Raw genomic sequence first — 18,324 nt, 5'->3', positions numbered from 1 at the left:
TATATCACATTTTTAAACAATATTCAAATTAATAAATATAAAATTATTCCATTTTTGAATAAAATACTTTATTTGCCAATTTAGCTGCCAGTGGTCAACTAACTGACAACTTTACAGTTTACATAATTACATATTAATAATATACAGATTAATGTTTTAGAATTCATTCTGTAAGACAAGAAGTTATTCAAATATGGCACTAGTAAAGAATAATTATTAAAATGTCCAGGCACCTATAAATTTTGCAATAACAGTAACAGAGCTGCTCTAATCTGAACACATATCCTTACACATTTCTGAAACAGATTTCTCATTTTTATCAGAAATCTGTGTTAAAAGCAAACAGGGAAAGCCCACAAAGAGCCCTTCTTCCTCCGCCTCCCCTTCCCCCCACCCCCACCCCCACCCCTTGCATCATCATGAAACAGAGCCACCTCTGCATAAAAAGTGGAATCTGCCTAGGCCCGTTTTCTTCTTGTGAATCAATGCCTCACCAGGCAGTCCATGGCTAAGACTACTAGACATTCAAGAACATTATATTTAGGTAGTGTTAATAAGACATCCTCATATTTTCAAGCCATTGCAACAAGTCTATATTACTGACCATGTTTAGAAACAACTAACCATTTTTTCCCTTTTAACACCATGCCACCAATATCTGAGTACTTTGACATTAAACACAGATCATTATCAGTAAAATGTCCAAAAATATTTAACTTAATTTTAAAAGCCACTGCATAGTTTACTCCACTTGTTTAATGTATCAATGCCAATAGCCATGATGTTATCTTGCAAATTTGTCACATATTATATCTAGGTCAGACATAATTAACTTCAAGTTCCACACACATCTGATGTTCCCATGGCAACTTAATGGCCCTGATCAATGACTGGACAGCTGTGGTGGTTTCCATGGCAATGTGCCAATCTGTCTCCTCATTGGTCTCCTCATTCAGGAAGTGCAGTGTTACCTTGTTTCCTGTTTCTGTGTCTAGCGTCTAAAAGAAGAAAGTAAAATGCATCCTTGTAAGATAGAGTTACATCACACTGGATATTTCAGTACTATCTACATAAATATATCACAACATATAATTTTTTTCATCCATTTTTATTTTCCTATTCAATTGCAGTTTAAAATAACATAATAGAAATCATATAAAATTTACTTACCACCTCCAGTAGGTCGGTGATGACCTGCTTATCCTTGACTTCAAACTGGCTTTTCTTGGACAGTTCCCCTGGTGCCACCTGTAGCCTGGGGAGAGGCAGTTCCAGGGCCTGGTGGCACACACAGATCTCCTTGCCAAATATAATCAGGCTTACAGGCTCTACAAATACAACAAAGTGTTTAACATTAATGGTTGGGTAATAGTTATTGGCAAATAAATGTACGTAAGTAACTAAGCCTTCCCAAGCCAAGGAGGCAAAATTGTAAAAAACAGAAAAACAAAACCCTACTAGGACTGAAAGCAAAAACCATAATGTAGAAAAACATGAAGCACTGGCTTATTTAGAAGAAAAAGTACAAAGTGTGACATAACAATCTATAATTACTGTGCATTTATGACTTGCTGATGCTACTTGACAGGCCTGCCAGTACCAGGTTTGGCTTAAGAGTTGACCCCTGCAATGACCCTTTGCTAGCCCCATCTGTGACCTCTCAGGTGATCCCCAATTTGGCACAAGGGTTCACTTTTGGCTTACACAAGAGTTATCCCAAAAGTATTCCCCAAAGTTGACTAGAATATATTGACTGGAGACCTGACCTATGTCTGACCCCAAAATTGACCCCATAATCACCCCAGAGTTCATCGTATTGTTGACCCTAAAGTTGGCCTTAGATTGACCCCCAAAGTTGAGTTCTGTACCTTCTCCTCCACTGCTCCTTAAGTACCCCATGAAGAACTTCACATTGGACTGGTCATCTTCTTCTCCACCTCCTCCTTCCCCATCTCCAACTTGTACATAGGGGGCAGCACCATCTGCATGAGGAGCCAGCACCATGTTTTTGATATTGTCTATGGCATCAATGTTATTTTTGCTGATACCCTGCAATTTGCTGCTCTTGTAGAATGCAGTGGCTTGTACCATGCCTGTAAAAATGAACAAGGGTCCATTCTTTGAAATATACACTGTACTGTTAAGGTCTTACATACAGCACTATACTTTTTCTATTTATAATCTAATATATACATCCTATAAATTACTAATCATACTCCATCTTTAATATTTATACTGACAATCTAATCTTTTACCTGTTATCTGCACAAACAAACACTTGACAAGGTAAAACTACATAGTAATAAAAGCAGCACAGCAATTCTCAATGTCCATGATTAATGTAATAGCAAATATTTCTGTCTTCTAAAATGTCAGCAGCAGCAGCATTATAAAAATAACATAAAATTATACAATTTAACTACCACTGAAAACTGAGCCCCACAGTTTAATTCACCTATGAACAAGGCAAGAAACCGCTTGCATCTGTCCTCGTCTTTGAGTAAAAAAGTGTAGCAGGATCCATCAGTTCCAAACTCCAGTCTAAAAGACTGATGTCCCAGTCCAATGTCAACAAACTGTACCTCTGTCACGGGCTGTTGGTCCAGCACCTTCAGTGCATCCTCAAGTTTCTCACTGTAAAGGGAACATTATATTCAGGAAGGCAGGGTACAGGACAGAGCTCAAAAGTGTGTGTGTGTGTGTGTGTCTGTGTGTGTATGGATGAGTGTATATTAATTTTTTCTTACAATGTATGTAGTTAAACCAAAAAGAAAAATATAATTTTTTCTAATCAATCAGCAATACCATGAATTTTCTTTTTTTTTTTTTTTTTTTTGAAAGTTGCTTCAACCTGCAGTCCATCTAAGATGCTTTATAAAATATATGATAAAATTCCAGTTTTTGTCACCTTTTGCCAGTGACTCAAGCTTTCGAGTAAAATTTAATGATCCCCATGCAAGTGTCATTACCTTTGTTCTTTGATTATCTTGATGATGTAGATTCTCTCTGAGGTGACCAGTAGCATTCCTGGGAACTCTTCTGGCTTAGGAAACTGAACAATGCTTGTCTGTAACATAAAGATTCAGGTATATTAACATTTAAGGCAAATAGCAAAGAGGGTTTGGGGGAATCGAAAACACCACCTTATTAAACAAAAATGTGGCACTGGATAACTATTGCACTAGGTGTAACAACTGATAAAAAGTGTGTTAAGTGTGCAGTGAAGACTTATAATTATTGCGTTAGGTGTGACAACTTAAAACAATTATTTGAGTTGTGCCTACTGATAATAATTGTATTACGGGTGACTACTGGTAATAATTGTGCTAGGTGTGACAACTCACCTTCAGAACACACTGTACCTCCTCCTCCCCCTGCAGAACTGACATGGTCAGGTAAAGCTTCAGCCTGTGGTCCACCTGAGTGAAGTCCTCATAGTTATATCTCACTCCAAGACTGGTCACTTCAACAGAGTCTCTACTGCTGTCCACTCTGAAGGAGTCCTGACTAGTAGTATTGGACTGGTCAGATTCGTCAGGGTGAAAAATGTCCCTTTCATCCTTGTCACCCTCGTCATGCCAGACCCCCTGGTCACTCTGAACCCTTTGGTCCTCCTGGTCTCCACTACCACATGCATCCGGTAACACCTCTTTCAAATCACCATAATCTCCCTCTTTTCTCACAATTTCCACATCCATACCTTCCTCTCTCGAGTTCAAATCATGGGGAATATTCCCCTTCACAAATATTTGGTGTTCTTCTGCCAGTCCAGATTTCTTAGGTGATTCTTGCAGAGCCCTTTCATACACACTGTCCACCATGCTGGAACAGGTGCTGGTCAGCAGGGAGCCAGATGGACTGGCCTCGGCTACAGTGGACATGGTCGTCACACCTCCATCTTGGAGGTCCATGGCTGGAGTCCTTATAGGAAGTGAAGTTCTGCGCAGACCTTGGAAGTCTGAGTCTGTTGTGCTACTGGCCAAGCTGGCAGCTCCCGAGGAGTCCAGGACAGCTATGCTACTCTGACTGGGGTTGCTTAAAATACTGATGTCACTGTCACCCGATTCAAGTCTTCGATAAGAATGTTGTCTCCCTGAATACTGAGATGCCTCTGAGGGAGGAAAATTTGTCTGAGATGATTCTGCCATTGTTCTAGAGTCATCCATCCCTCTGCGCTGTAATGACTGATCTGTCTCTCTCCCAGCAGAATCACAAAATGTACTGTCAGCAGCTAATGATGTGGCTCCTTTTGGTGTTGACATGTTGCTATGACTACCTGTTGTCAAAGTAACACTGGAAATATCACTTGTTTTAGAACTGTCACTGGGTTTTTCAACCTCCTGAGTCTCAAACAATTTTACCCTTAAGTCTTCCACCCTCAATTCCCTTTCATATGACTTTGACCCAAACGACCTTGACCCAGATCCTTCGGTTGCTGTGGAATAATCTGTTAATGAAGTATTTGGGGAATGATTCTCCTCTGACCTTGACTGAGTAGCTGCTGTAGCTGGGAGTACTGAGCCAGGGGTTGTCTCGACAGCACTCACGAAGGAGGTGTTGGGGCTGGAAGTGGTTGCCTGGGTGAGACTAGAACCAAATCAAAACATTTTAAACACTGACAACTACATGTACCTCTTTTGGAATCTTCACTCAATATCAAGTTCTGGAAATTCCTTCATCAAATATAATTACAAGTGTTACATTCCTGGTAAGTGACTTCTGCTGCTTCAGAATATCTTAGTAATCTCTAATTGCAATTGCATATATTTTCATATTTAATCCAGTATAAAATCAACAAGGTATAAATGTGACCTAGTTTCAATCTCATGTCCTGACCTTACTGCTGTCCCTGTCCCAGCCTGTCCTCTTCCTGTAGGTCTCTGTGGGGTATTAGGGGCAGTGGATGTGGCAAGGGGCCCTGGAGCAGACCCCGTGGAAGAGAAAGAGCCAACCCTAACCTCTTCTTTCACTGCTGTTGCTAAGAAACTGACCTCCATTTCCACCACATGCTCACTATCACATGATGGGCAGCTTAAGATTTCTTTGACACTCCCTTAAGATATGAATTTTAACAATAATTAGTACCTCAAATGATGCCACATGTATTCACCTTTTTCTGCAATACTAAAAAATATTGTTTATATCTTATTGTTTTAGGTTTGAACTAGGTGACTCTTATGCATTAGATGAAAATCTTAATGAACATTATATTCTATTCAACAACATTCAAAACATGAGTTAAAATACCAAGTTCAATTAAATACGAATACTTATTTGAACATAAAAACAAAAACTTAACATTTACCTTTTAGTTTATCTACTGCATTTCAATAACGAGCAACTTAATTTACACAGATTTTTATGTTATATGCATTTTTGACACGCTCAAACTCCAAAGATTCTAGTATAATTATTTCACAAGTTTTGAAGTGCACATACCTCCCTTGGTCTTTTCTCTCCTAACCTTCACCTTAGCCTCTATTTTTGCAAACTCTTTGCCGCACTTAAGGCACTGAAACATCTCCTTCAGACTTGCTCGTCTATTTCTGGCATCAAGCCAAGGCTGTAGGTGGTCCAGAAAAAGCTGGAATGACCATTCATTGTAATTTTGAGATTTAATCTTTGGCATACATCAAACACTTAAAAGTTGAGGCAGTCTTACGTCCCAGGATAATGCAATTACTATATATCTCTTTGTATTCAAATTTTTTATCAAATCGATGAAAACTTGCTGGAATAACTTCAGACATTTCTCATTTTCTTCTGAGATCAAATAAGTTACAATAAGTGTTTGATAATATGTGGTAGCTTCACATTTGGCTCTAAATTGGTATGCTGACCTGAGCATTTTCCTGATCCTCCATCAGATATCTTCTCTGACGCCTGTCCTTCTTCCAGTAATCAAAAACCAGCAGCAGAGAGCATTCCTCCGATTGTGCTAGGTGAGATGTTTGTTCCAGTTGTGTCTCGTCTTCTCCAGGTTCTGCCCCAAGCTCTAAGCTGTCAGCTTGTCTTGAGGTGTCATGGTCACTAACCAATGAAGTGCCCTAGAAATATATTACCTAGGCACTGACTGGCTATTCAAATAGAACAAAAGCATAACTGAGAGAGTTTTTTTCTTTCAATGTGTGTAGGGTATGGTCCAGTTCTCAGAAAGTTTCCACCTACTACCTGTCTGACCCTTTTATGAAGAAAGGCCTCAAATCTAGGTCCTCTTTAACAAATGTACCAGTATGGGTGCCGTAGCCATTGCCACCAGCCTTCATAACTTTCTTTCAATAAACAAGTATATTATGAAAAGACAACAAAATAACAGAAGAAAAATTAACACAAAACAGCTTTCCCATTATAATTGTGCGATGTGAGAATTAACATCAAGCCACCAATAAATCATCAGCATCTCTACCAAATCTTTTATCACACAAAGCTTAATGACAACTTAGTTGACCACCTAGCTGACCACCTAGTTGAGTCCCTAGTTGATTGCCTAGCTGACCACCAAGTTGACCACCTAGCTCACCACCTAGTTGACCACCTAGATGACCACCTAGATGACCGACAAGCTGTTGACTTAGTTGATTGCCTAGCTGACCACCTAACTGATTTCTTAGCAGTCCAACTAGCTGACCACCTAGTTGATTGCCTAGCTGACCACAAGTTGACCACCTAGTTGTCCATCTAGCTGACCACCTAGTTGTCCACCTAGCAGTCCACCTAGCTCACCACCTAGTTGACCACCTAGTTGACCACCTAGTTGACCACCTACCATGCCCTCCACTCCAGACTCCACAACCCCTGCAGACAGCAGTAGGTTAAGGTCCAGTTGTTCCACCATGGCACCATCAAGGTCCTTCTCATTCATATAGCGGTCACTTAAAGTGACCAACAGTTGATGACCATCCTCCAAGGATACAATGAAGGGGTCACTCTCGTTTTCTAGAAGAATTTGTGAAAGCACAAGCTATAAATAAAGAATCTGCTCTTATTCATTTAAAACCCAAAGGTAAGTAAAGAATGAGACAATTTCCAATAATATATCCACAATCCATAGTAACAGAAAAATTGTAATCAATCTGATGAAAATATTTCAATCCTGCATTACAGTAAATCTGAGCAGCTACAAATTTATCAAACTGTCAACTAAATCAAAACTTACCACATGGCTCAAAATATTCACTACTTGTTCTTCTATAGGCTGGGAACACACTTTCCAAATCATTGATCTGGTGATGATTATTTTTTTCACTTTCATAAATCTGCCCACTTGCATTCCTCGACTTTGTGCCATTCTTATCTCCTGATGAAGTACCCCCCTGACTGGCCTCCCCTTCCAGGCACATAGCAACCATTTGTCTCAGATCCTCAGCTTCACCAGCCATCACGTTGCCATGACTACTGCTGCCATCACCAGTTGCCATAGCAACAGTATCCTGCTTACCAAGCACAGGACTTTCTGTTTGTGAACTGCCATGATTATCTGCATGAATGTCCACCACAGTTTTATTTTCAGGTTTTATTGTATTAACAGAGGACTGTATAGATTCTACATTATCAACCTGTTTAACTCCACTTCTCTTCGGCTCAATTCCCTGCTCATCTGTTAAATACAAATCATCATCTGTTGCCATAGGGTGCTGCTGTTGCTCTGTGTTTTGTTGGTCCGGATCTGGAGTGGGTAATGATTGCAGCCATTTTGGTCCCAACTGGCTGCGAATTGTCTCAATGTGCTGCTTCTCAAAGAACTTTGGAAAGGAGTTCTCTTGTTTTGGTGTAGACGCTGCAAAGACAACAGTTTATGGTGCTTAACTTTGTCTTTGAGCTCATATGTCCAGCTATTACTGCTAAGTTTATCATATTTGTACACAGATCTTAAACAAAATTCAGGTAATGCTGATAAAAAATTTCTAATACATCCATCATGGTACAGGACACAAAATGGAAGCAATTCCGCAATATACATCCAATCGCAGGTCAGGACATAACATGAACTTGTTACAAGTAAATTATAATGCATCCTCAAAGACAAAACCATTGCTGGTCAAAGCTTTGCCATTCAGAACCCCTTTTTGTCATGCTCTCTACCTTAATTTTTTTTTAAAATAAAAAATGAAAAGGCCATGCAAAGCCACATGTAATTTGCTGTTAGTAACTATTAAACTATTGCCGATCAGCAGAAAAATCAAATGTTAGAGAAAAAAAAACAGATGCCAACAGTCTGGAAGTCCACAACTGTTATGAAATAACAAAAGGCGGGCTTGAGATAAACATTTCAACTAGACATTAATATGTACAAGGACAAAGTTTTCTTTAAAATTTCAGCAAAATATACAAGTCTACCTAAACACCAGGAACCACTTACTAGTACATGTATCTGAAACTGCTGAGAAAATGCACTTAGTGCTGTGTACACAAAAGTGCAAAATGACATGAGATGTGTTTACTTTTTAAAAAACAAAAGGATTTATATATAATGCTAGCTGGGCGATGCAAGCTCTTAGATCATGTAAAAGAATAAAGGCAACACTTTTAAAAAAGCATGAGCAAAAACTTCTATACTGAAACAATTTCAAATCTTTACTAATCTTCACTTAGTGGACTAGTTAATCACAACATCTTTTTAATTTTTGAGATATTCCAAAGTCCTTATTTAATAACACTTAGGGAGAAAAAATCACCAATTAGTTAAAAGTACCATACATGTCATGGGCCTAAAAACTGCAATGGGGGTTTCAACTGGGTCATTCAAAACCACAGGAATCTGGAAAAGTTCAAATGAAGCCCCAACATTGCATTTATTTTTTTCCTCCATGGTTACCAGCTCTCTCCACCCTCCCCCATTCAACTTAGACTGGGTTCCCATACTTAGATCGATCCATCTGGATCAACCTAACTCCCTGGGGGTTCACGCTAAATTGCTTACAGCTCAAGAGGCTTTAATGTCTGTCACACCTACCGAATCAGCTAGGGGTAAAGATAATCACCCCCTAACAGTTTTACTAGGCGTGACAGACACTTAAGCCAGTTAGTTTAACAGCAATTTAGTGAGACTCCCTAGGGAGATAGATCGATCCAAATATCTGTGGGAATGGTCCCTTACATTAAGCTTTCTACATGTCAGGGTCCTTCCTAAGCAGTAACACGGGGCATAACAGTGCACACAGCTAACTAAAGCACTAACTGGGCATAGGACAAACCTGGTAAACAAGCCAGCACTGACAGTACATCACATTCACATTGCTACAGAAACATGTTAGAAGCACCTGGGATACTGCAGGGCTCACATAATAGCTGCAATGTCTGTATATAAAAGCTAATTAAAACTGAAAATGTTCTGAGATACCTGTAGAAGCTGTCACTACATCTGGAACTTAAAGAGAAGATAAACATGATAAACTTTTAAGTACTTTTGAATGAATGAACTATGTGTACAAACCTGTAACCAGCAATATCAAGGGGGGGGAAGGTAGGGGGCTTTAACTGAAAAACTGACTTTTTTACCATTATTGCACATACTGTAGATCAAATTTTGATCCAGAGGGGAACTTTTAGGAAACCCATGCACTCCACCATCTCCAAACTATCTACTAGTCACTTATTGCTATAGCTCAGCTTTCAAATGATATTAAAGAATAGTTTTTTACACAGAACCAGTACCTCTAGAACTTTCCTTCGAGGAGCCCCCAGTGTCTGTAAAGTCAACCCCATCACTGCTGCTGAAGATAGTCTGCCTGAGAGAGCCCTTTGACCTTTTCCTGGCCAGCTTCTGTTTTCCTTTGGGGGTCAGAGTCCTGGCAATCTCCCCTGACTGCTCAAACCTGTAGGTGTCGGCCACAGTGGGGGTAGACGTCCGGCTATCTGTGAAACGGTCATTATGATAGACTACATCATGGCTGCCACGGGGTGAAGAGGAGAAGACCTGACCATGTTTTCGTGTGTACTGGAATGAGTGGACAGTAGGGCGTTAGCATAAAATTTCTTTTGGTATCTGTTGGCCACTAATCCAGCAAAATGCTGGTGAGTTCAATAGCTGCAAATAGTTTTGCATTTTCTGAAGGCAAACTACTTGTTTTAAAAACTGACCAAAAATAATTTTATTGAGCTACTACTCAAAGGGAAATGCAAAACATGTTAACATATCTTTTAATTAATGTATTGCTTAATATCTAAGATCAAAAGCCCCTAGACAAAGGCCTGTGTGATGAGAGAATATACAGCAGAAAGACTCAAGATGTAAAGGAAACCCACAGCTAGTTCAGCTTTACTCAGCTTCTTCTCATCCAGGAGTATGTGAGCCTGCACAGCATAGGGGATGTATCTGGTGGTGAGGAGGCGATACTGGGGGTGGTACGACAGAGGGTTGCCTTCTAAACAGAGCTGAAACAGACAATGTTAATCTGGTCATTCTTGTGTTTATTTCTTACTTAAGTCAAACAGTTTGGCTTCTGTTCAAAACCTCAAAATACAGTATATGTACATGTAGTTACCACATTTATATAAATACAATGGAGGTTTCACTTCGAGCACACACACATGCCAACACACACACACACACACACACACACACACACACTTCAAGAGATGAGCAACCTACAGTAGCTGTTGTTATAAAAGGCCAAGGTTTACTTCTCTTCTGCATACCACATTTTTCCCCGTATTGTTCTCTTTTCCACCTGCCATGGTCTAACTGGTTTACCTATCCTATTCTACCTGTCATAGTCTAAATTGTTTACCTATCCTATTCTACCTGCCATGGTCTAGATGGTTTACCTATCTCATTCCACCTGCCATGGTCTAGCTGGCTTACCTATCCTTTTCTACCTTTCATGGTCTAAATGGTTTACCTATCCCATTCTACCTGCCATGGTCTAGCTGGTTTATCTATTCTTTTCTACCTTTCATGGTCTAAATGGTTTACCTATCCCATTCTACCTGCCATGGACTAGCTGGTTTATCTTTATTCCACATGTCATGTACTACCTGTCATGGTCTACTTACCATGTGGAGTTGTGTCAGATGGATGAGAGGCCCAAGTTCAGAATGGTCAGAAAGACAATTGTCAGCTACATCCAGATGTTTCAGATTTACCAAATCTTCAATTCCTGGACAAAAAAACATAATTTGAAAAACTTATGAAGACCCCCTTGCATTGCAATAATTAATTTTAGCAGGAGAAATACATTCTTACAAAAAAATCTGATATTCATCACTGTGTAAGACAAACTTCAGATATTTGGCTTCAATAAAAATATGACAAAATCACTTCAGAAGAACTTCATCTTAGGGAAATTATCTTTACCCCCTAGCTGATTCGGTAGGCGTGACAGACATTTAAGCCTCTTGAGTTGATAGCAATTTAGCGTGAACCCCCAGGGAGTTAGGTCGATCCAGATGGATCAATCTAAGTATGGGAACCCAGTCTTAATGTTAAATGCTGCCTCTGATCAAAATATCAAAATGAACATTTAAGAACCCCTACCTTGAATGTTATCAAGGTTGTTACTCTTCAGGATGAGTGTGACTACTCTCTGTCTGCCTGTGATGGTGAAAGATGGCACTTGTGTCAAACAGTTGAAGCCAAAATTGACATGGGCCAGATCATGAAGGTAGTGCAGATAGCCCTCAGTGGTCACTATCTTGTTGTGGGACAGGTCAAGGAGCTGGACATGGGGCAGCAGGCGCTAAATATATCACAGTGACACATTAAGATTAGGAGATAAATGTAAAATTAATGATTCAGAAGTAAATCTTTCAACAATTCAAAGACATCAAAGGTCATTTAGGATTAGATAGGCAGCTATGGTAACAACAGAAAAGGCAATTTTTGGCATAGCTGTTTTGGAAATTTGAGATGCAATCAAACATGAGATTAAAATAAAAATAGAGCAGAAATTATTATTTTTCTTAAGACTACTACAACTAAATAAAATACTTTTCAGAAGTTCACATCAAATCTGCCTAATCATTCCTCTAAGTCATATATCTGGAAAAAGATACTGGGTACTTACCAGAGATTCATCAAGAACTTGAATGTCATTAAAACTGAGCACAGCCACTCTGAGTTCACTCCAAGACCAGGCTTCACTCTTGTCTCCTCCACATGTCTCAAACAGATCCTGGAGTGACACAGTCAGAATTTACAAGTACATTATAAGTGAGTGCTTGAAGACATTTTAATGTCTTAAAAGTATATTTGAAGATTGACATACGAATTGATCTTTGGGAATTAAACAGAATCTGAAGTTAAGATTGTTGGTATTCAACAAAACATATAGTTAGTACTTTTTTGTTCTAATTAGTGGAAGATTAACTATCATACACTTGTACATACAACCTCCCTCCAAAGTTGAAAAATATAACCTTACACTTGAATGGTAAACTTAACAATATCAAAATGACTTTTTAAATAAATGTTATGTAACTATGCTTTGACTAGGATCAGTAAGAAATGTGTGTTGATTCTTATCCGAGTTGAAGGTCAGGTTCAATATTTAGTCTTTATTCATCAAATAACACTTCAGCCATTCCCATTTGATTGTACACACTTTCAGGTTTCACCTAAAGAGCAACATCTGAGCAGGCACTGTGTTAAAACCAAGAATAATGTTTCCAACTCAAGCTCATGCATGCATTGGTATCGGAAAACATCCCTGGAAGGCACATTAATTTTTCTATCAACATATCCTGCAAAGCGACTGATCTTTCCCCATTGCGAAGGCCTCTTGAAATTTAGTACCATTCAAAGTAAGAACCTGATGTCAAGATTTCCTACTGAAATGTACAGGAAGACGTAGTCTAAAACATCTGGCTAGACAATTATTTATTTATTAAGAAAATCGTATACAACATTAAATTTTAGGGTAGGGACAGGTTGAGCAATGATTCATGAGAAGGAAAAAAGGTATTTTTTTCTTGTGGAAAATTAGACTATGCAAAAAAATAAGATACAATACCTCTGAAAAAAGGGCAGTGTATGACTTGTGATGAAACTTCAGATATTTGGCTGAAACAAGGACCACCACACTCAGTTATATGCAAAATTTACGTTGAAAATGTAAATCCATCCTAATGAAATTCCCAAGTGTTGTTGGCGAACTTTTCCACCCTCATCTCAAATTGGATGCTTTCCTTTGGTCATTATGTTCATATTTACCTGTAGTTTGTTGACACTTCTTGCGCACACCAGTGTTTCCAGCTTGGACCTCAATTTCTGGATCCCGGACAATAAGTGAACAGGGACCTTCTTAATCTCCAGCCACCTTAACTCTCTGAAGTCCCCAATATTGATGCTTCCCTGCAACGTGCTGTGACTGTGCAGAAGCTATAAAAGTAAAAGTAAACTAAAAAATATCAAAAAGTATTTTTTCAATCACTGACTAATACTTCAATGCTGTTTACTTCCAGTAGTGAAGAAACATAACAAGTGAATGCTTACTGCGTAATACAAATGATGTGAAATTTTATACTGATTTACATACAATACAATGAAAAAACTAAGTACAGTGCACATTTAAGATACAATAAATCAATTAGCATTGATTACATTTTTTTCCAGCAGATCCCATAAATAATTTATTATTATTATTATCATTATGTTTATTTTTATGATTTTATATTCATTTTTAAATAACATGGCAAAAGTGAATAAAACTTTTGTTAGCATTTTGGTTTTTGTAACAAGAGCGAAGCTTAAGATCTACTTACAATCTTAAAGACAATAAGACCTCTACAATTCAACAATGAAATAAATGAAATAAAATAACGAAATGAAAAAAAAAATAACATTAAATATTCTGTACATTTTGAAATTAATAAAACCCCTTGCTTCCTACCTTCAGTCTCCTTGTCTTCTGCACAATATCATGTAGAAACTGGACATTGTCATAAAAATCATACTGACTGGACCTTCTTTGTGGCAGGACCTCAAATGTCCTCTGGTGCGGGTCTATATCACATACTGTCCTGAAGTCTCTGTTCAAGGCAGCCAGTGAGGCCGTGGTGAGGCTAAGACAAGAGCTGCCATCAAGGATCTTATCACCTGTGTAGTAATTAATGCACATATATGTATCAATGAATAGTAGATCTACAGGTGTGTGTGTGTGTGTGTGTGTGTGTGTGTGTGTTTGTGTGTGCGTGCGTGCGCGCCTGTTTGTGTGTGAAAGTGACAGATCGGAGAAATTTGAGAAGAAATAAAAATGTATGAGTTACTACCAGACAGAAAATAGTGGGATATTTGTTTAAACAGTTTAGGACTGACTTTCACTAGGCCAGTATCGATATTTTTGGGGCAAGAATACGTACCATTGTCTCGTAACAGTTTAGCAAGATTCTCGAGGGTATGCCTTTCTCTTGGGTTAACGGATGTGGTATTTACTGAGGCAGCGGCCATGCAGGAATATTTATTTTTAACTTTGTAAATAGCATCTTCCTTCACTCCCCTTTCACCGGAAGTCATAACAAGTAGAGTCAGCTGTTAAGTTGAAATTTATTTTCGATTTTGTAAACTAGGTAACGTTTACCAAATATTTAATAATATCTATCATGACACATAACACGGTTGATTTGCGCAATCAGTGACATAAATTACTATTGCAAATGGCCCTTCGTAGTCCAAGACAACATTATGCAATTAGGGAGCACAAATAGGTCAAGGCCGTTTGAAACGGACGGGGCGCAGTACAGTGCAACACGAACCCATAATTTAACGGTAGGTATCTTAAATTAAAGTGCAAACTAGTAGAAAATGGGCAGGTAAATTAAAGTTGAAATTTACGTGTAGTTCTTAGTTACATTGTTTTGAATGTGTACCCAAGATAGATATTTTATGTGGCAAACGTGACTTACGAAAGGTCACTGCCAGCCATTTTCCAACTTGCGTCATGATGATACTTTTTAAAATGCACACATCCTGCCCCATAAGTACTAGCATCCTGTTCAACAGAGGAACAGAACTTACGTTACTAACTTCAACAAGACAAAGGTGGACTTAATTTCAGCCTTCTAAGAACGTCCATACAGGTTGTATTTCAGACTTACTTGGAGCTTAGTATCGTTGGTATCCTTGGAAGTTGATTTGCCTCCATGTTTGCCTTGTATACAGGCCATAAGCATTAATGACTACTAACTTGGTGCACTATATCGCTGGTAAGGTCTTATTACATACTGAGTTACAAATTCTCAAAGCTATGTTATTTCTATTGTCCTCCCCACCATGTTGTATATAATGAACTATTAAAATACTTTTGTATTGCGGTTCTGACGCCAGTTTGATAAGGTTTTAATCTTTGCATTTCATCTTTCTTGGATGAATATTTATTACAAAACATCCCACCTCTTACTCATGCCAGTGTTACTGTTTACGAAGGCTATTTTTAGGTGATGCCACATAAAGCCTAGAGAGTTTGAAATACAGGATGGAATGAAGCCTTACCAAAAAGGGTCAAACTTAAGCCAGAATTAAGGAACTTGTAGTAGATGGACAATTTTGGCAGGGAACTTGGTGAGGCTTTCAATGCACAATAAAATTGAGCATAAGTAAGCTCAGTACCCTTAGTATATTTTATGGGCATATTTGAGACCAAGAAGGACAAGATATGTAGTTACTCTGTGCACATGTTTTTTATGTGTGTAAAAAGGATAAAATGCCTTAATCAACATAGTGTTGGTTTGGGAGTTTAACCCCTTGTAACCTTTGGTTGAGTTTTTTAAACTATTTTATGAAGCTAAAAAAAATCATGTTTTATTGACACCATGTTTGCCATTTTTAAGATGCCATGTCCAAAATGGAGACAAAAGCTTACCAACTTGGTTTTCATTACCTAAATGTTGCAAAGAACATGTGCTTGTGTGGTTCCAGGATTTTATAAGCACTTAATATGCATGTGACAGATAGATATCTAAGCTGGTACAAACATAATACTAGTTAGACACTTTTCCTTGTATTTTTTGAAAATGTACAACTAATCCTACCTGTAGGCACATGCAGTTGCTATAGCTTCATGCTATTCTGGCACTTTATTTTCTTTTTTTTTTTTTTCAGCAACAGATTGAAGGACCCATTGCCACCATTATTTTCAAGATATTTCTATAGAATAGTTAATTTCTTTGAAAAAGTCTGCATACCAACATCATATACAGTCATCCTACACAATGCCCGGTAGTTCAAATCCTTCAAATGAAGAAATCAGACAACTTATTAGAGAAATCCGTGAAGATGAGAGAAATGCCAGATCTGGAGAAAAGAACAGTTTTAATGTAAAGAAAAGTGGGTCAGTTTTTGAAACAATACCAGAAATTCCTCTCAGTAAGTTTGTCAGGTTTTTATGTGCAGATGTGTGTGTGTGTGGGAGTCACAGGCCAGGTCCCAATCTAGTCTAAATAGATACTAAACTGAATACAACTAAATTTCATTTGCCAGGCCTTAGGTTTAATATGGTATACCTTGAGCTGGAATGTCCTCAATTCAATAACACATGACATACAAACAAAATGGCAGCTCACCTGCAAATTACTTGGTCAATAAGGCACAGGCCCATTGGGGTGTCAACAGTGCAAAGACCCAATTGGGATCTGGCCTAATGCTGTTAGTACACACACACACATATATATATATATATATATATATATATATATATATATATATATATATATATATATAAATACCCATTTACTACTATTTACTTTAACAGATAATTTTAAATGTGCATTTATACCCCAGGATTAGAAGTAATATTTGATTATGATTGTTTTTCTAAATTCAGTTATATGGTGTCTTTAGGGTGATCAAGGCCATAGGGCCGTCAAGCTCCACTTATATAAATATTTAATTTTAATTGGATCTCCCCTCATCAACACTGGTATTGTAATGGTTATAATTTTTATTTTATGGATAATTTGTGGGTTTTTTTTAATGTTTAAACCTTGCTTTATTTTTATTCTCAGCAATTGCCACAACAATTGGGTATTTCCTGTATAAAGTGAAAACCAGGCCATTCAATGCTTACTCTGGGTACTGGTTGGACGTCAGGGTAAAGACACAAACTCTGCTTGTCTTCGGTGGTTTATTTTTCCATTTTGCATGTGGTATGTACAGAGATGTGAAGGAGAAGGTAGAGAAAGATAGAGAAGAGATGAAAAAAACACAAGCGATGAATAGGACAAAATAATCTTTGAATAGAAAGTATTAAAAGGATGAAAGTATCATGAAAGTTGAAAGTGTTCATTTGAAAAGAAATATTAAAAGATGCTGATGTCCATGGATGTGCTCACACGTAAAGTTAGACCTAGACTACTGAAGGTCTCAATCTGACTACCATGTTATTTAATCAGTAAATATTCCCGTTTTCTGAATCCATATGAAGTGTTTGATAAGTCAGAGTTTGGGAGAACCTGTCCTCATTAATAAAAACTGCCTGATGGTTGAATGTGGTTGATGTGGTTCAGACTTAAATTTATTTGGGTTTTGTCTTGGTAAATCTAGGCCAAGATAGTGCTGCTAATTATCCAGTGTACTAGACTGCACATGGACTTTGCATTACTTTGCTGAACACATACACTCAGAATGGTGTACAGAAAAATTTGTAGTATGTGCTCAAATGTACTAAGGAAAAAACACTTTGGATGCAGTGAAAAGTTTAAGATAAAGATAGATCAGAATAGAATCAAAGTGCATTAAACGGGTAGTTTTATTAGAATTCTTCAGAATTTGTTAATTTAAAATTTTAAATAAAGATGTTTGATTCACAGTGATGAAAATTAAACAAGTTATAAACTGTGTATTTCTGGATCAGAGTAAGCTCAGTAATTAATCGACTTCAGTGGGAATGATAATGTTTCAATGTAATGATGCTGTTCCAATGCAGGAATTATTATTATTATTTTATTATTTAGTGAACGTTCCAGTATTTTATTTTACGGCCATTATAAACAATGAGGATAATGAATGTGTTGCATCTTGAAATTCATTTTTTTATGAAGAATTGCATATTTGGTGGGACTGGATTTTTAAATAAAACATTTGTAATCTAAATGTAGTTCTGTTAAATTTGCATTCTATGATATGCGATAACGTGAGAAAAATAACATGACCGTCTTTTCCCAAGAACGTCAACTTTTACGTTTCCGAAAATCCAAATTTAGAAGCATTTTTGCTGGTCTTTCTCCGTTCGTGATTGGTGCCCGTCCACCATGAAGTCAAGCTTGATGCTGCCATACAGAAAAGAAAAGAATCGGCTAGCTGTTAGCTAAGAATGTTATTGGCATTTTAGAGTAAGTGGCAATAAATTAAAGGTCTTGCTTCCCAAACCTCTCCAAACTTTCTTATAATAC

The 18,324-nt window shown here is 37.8% G+C and overlaps 2 protein-coding genes across 5 annotated transcripts; one reads left to right on the top strand and one right to left on the bottom strand.

The window, feature by feature from the left end:
* Window positions 1-39: 39 nt before the first annotated feature.
* Window positions 40-15,205, bottom strand: LOC106180429 (uncharacterized). Of its 2 annotated transcripts, XM_087016964.1 has the most exons (21): window positions 15,034-15,205; window positions 14,299-14,467; window positions 13,830-14,035; window positions 13,151-13,318; window positions 12,006-12,113; window positions 11,477-11,678; window positions 10,996-11,099; window positions 10,246-10,374; window positions 9,655-9,937; window positions 9,341-9,367; window positions 7,157-7,777; window positions 6,767-6,936; window positions 5,841-6,047; window positions 5,440-5,584; window positions 4,837-5,053; window positions 3,345-4,587; window positions 2,970-3,067; window positions 2,456-2,634; window positions 1,869-2,093; window positions 1,171-1,328; window positions 40-998 (listed from the first exon to the last, which is right to left on the bottom strand). In XM_087016964.1, the coding sequence occupies exons 1-21, from the start codon at window positions 15,106-15,108 to the stop codon at window positions 819-821; spliced, it is 4,914 nt and encodes a 1,637-aa protein (XP_086873090.1). In that variant the 5' UTR covers window positions 15,109-15,205; the 3' UTR covers window positions 40-818. The 2 variants fall into 2 exon arrangements, with proteins under 2 accessions (XP_086873090.1, XP_086873091.1); XM_087016965.1 differs by lacking the exon at window positions 9,341-9,367.
* Window positions 14,527-18,025, top strand: LOC106180438 (uncharacterized). 3 transcript variants are annotated; one of them, XM_087016969.1, is made up of 4 exons: window positions 15,037-15,141; window positions 15,373-15,496; window positions 16,037-16,300; window positions 16,939-18,025. In XM_087016969.1, exons 3-4 carry the CDS (start codon window positions 16,147-16,149, stop codon window positions 17,160-17,162), a joined length of 378 nt encoding a protein of 125 aa, XP_086873095.1. In that variant the 5' UTR covers window positions 15,037-15,141; window positions 15,373-15,496; window positions 16,037-16,146; the 3' UTR covers window positions 17,163-18,025. The 3 variants fall into 3 exon arrangements, with proteins under 3 accessions (XP_086873094.1, XP_086873097.1, XP_086873095.1); XM_087016968.1 differs by lacking the exons at window positions 15,037-15,141; window positions 15,373-15,496 and adding an exon at window positions 14,527-14,704; XM_087016971.1 differs by lacking the exons at window positions 15,037-15,141; window positions 15,373-15,496 and adding an exon at window positions 14,837-15,015.
* The last annotated feature ends 299 nt before the right edge of the window (window positions 18,026-18,324 follow it).

The sequence above is a fragment of the Lingula anatina genome, chromosome 7 (genome assembly GCF_051362555.1).
Source record: "Lingula anatina isolate TDL-2025a chromosome 7, LinAna3.0, whole genome shotgun sequence".
In the NCBI taxonomy this organism is placed as follows: Eukaryota; Metazoa; Brachiopoda; class Lingulata; order Lingulida; family Lingulidae; genus Lingula; species Lingula anatina.
Note: the sequence above shows the minus strand (reverse complement) of the source record. Positions and strands in the feature narration are given on the sequence as shown.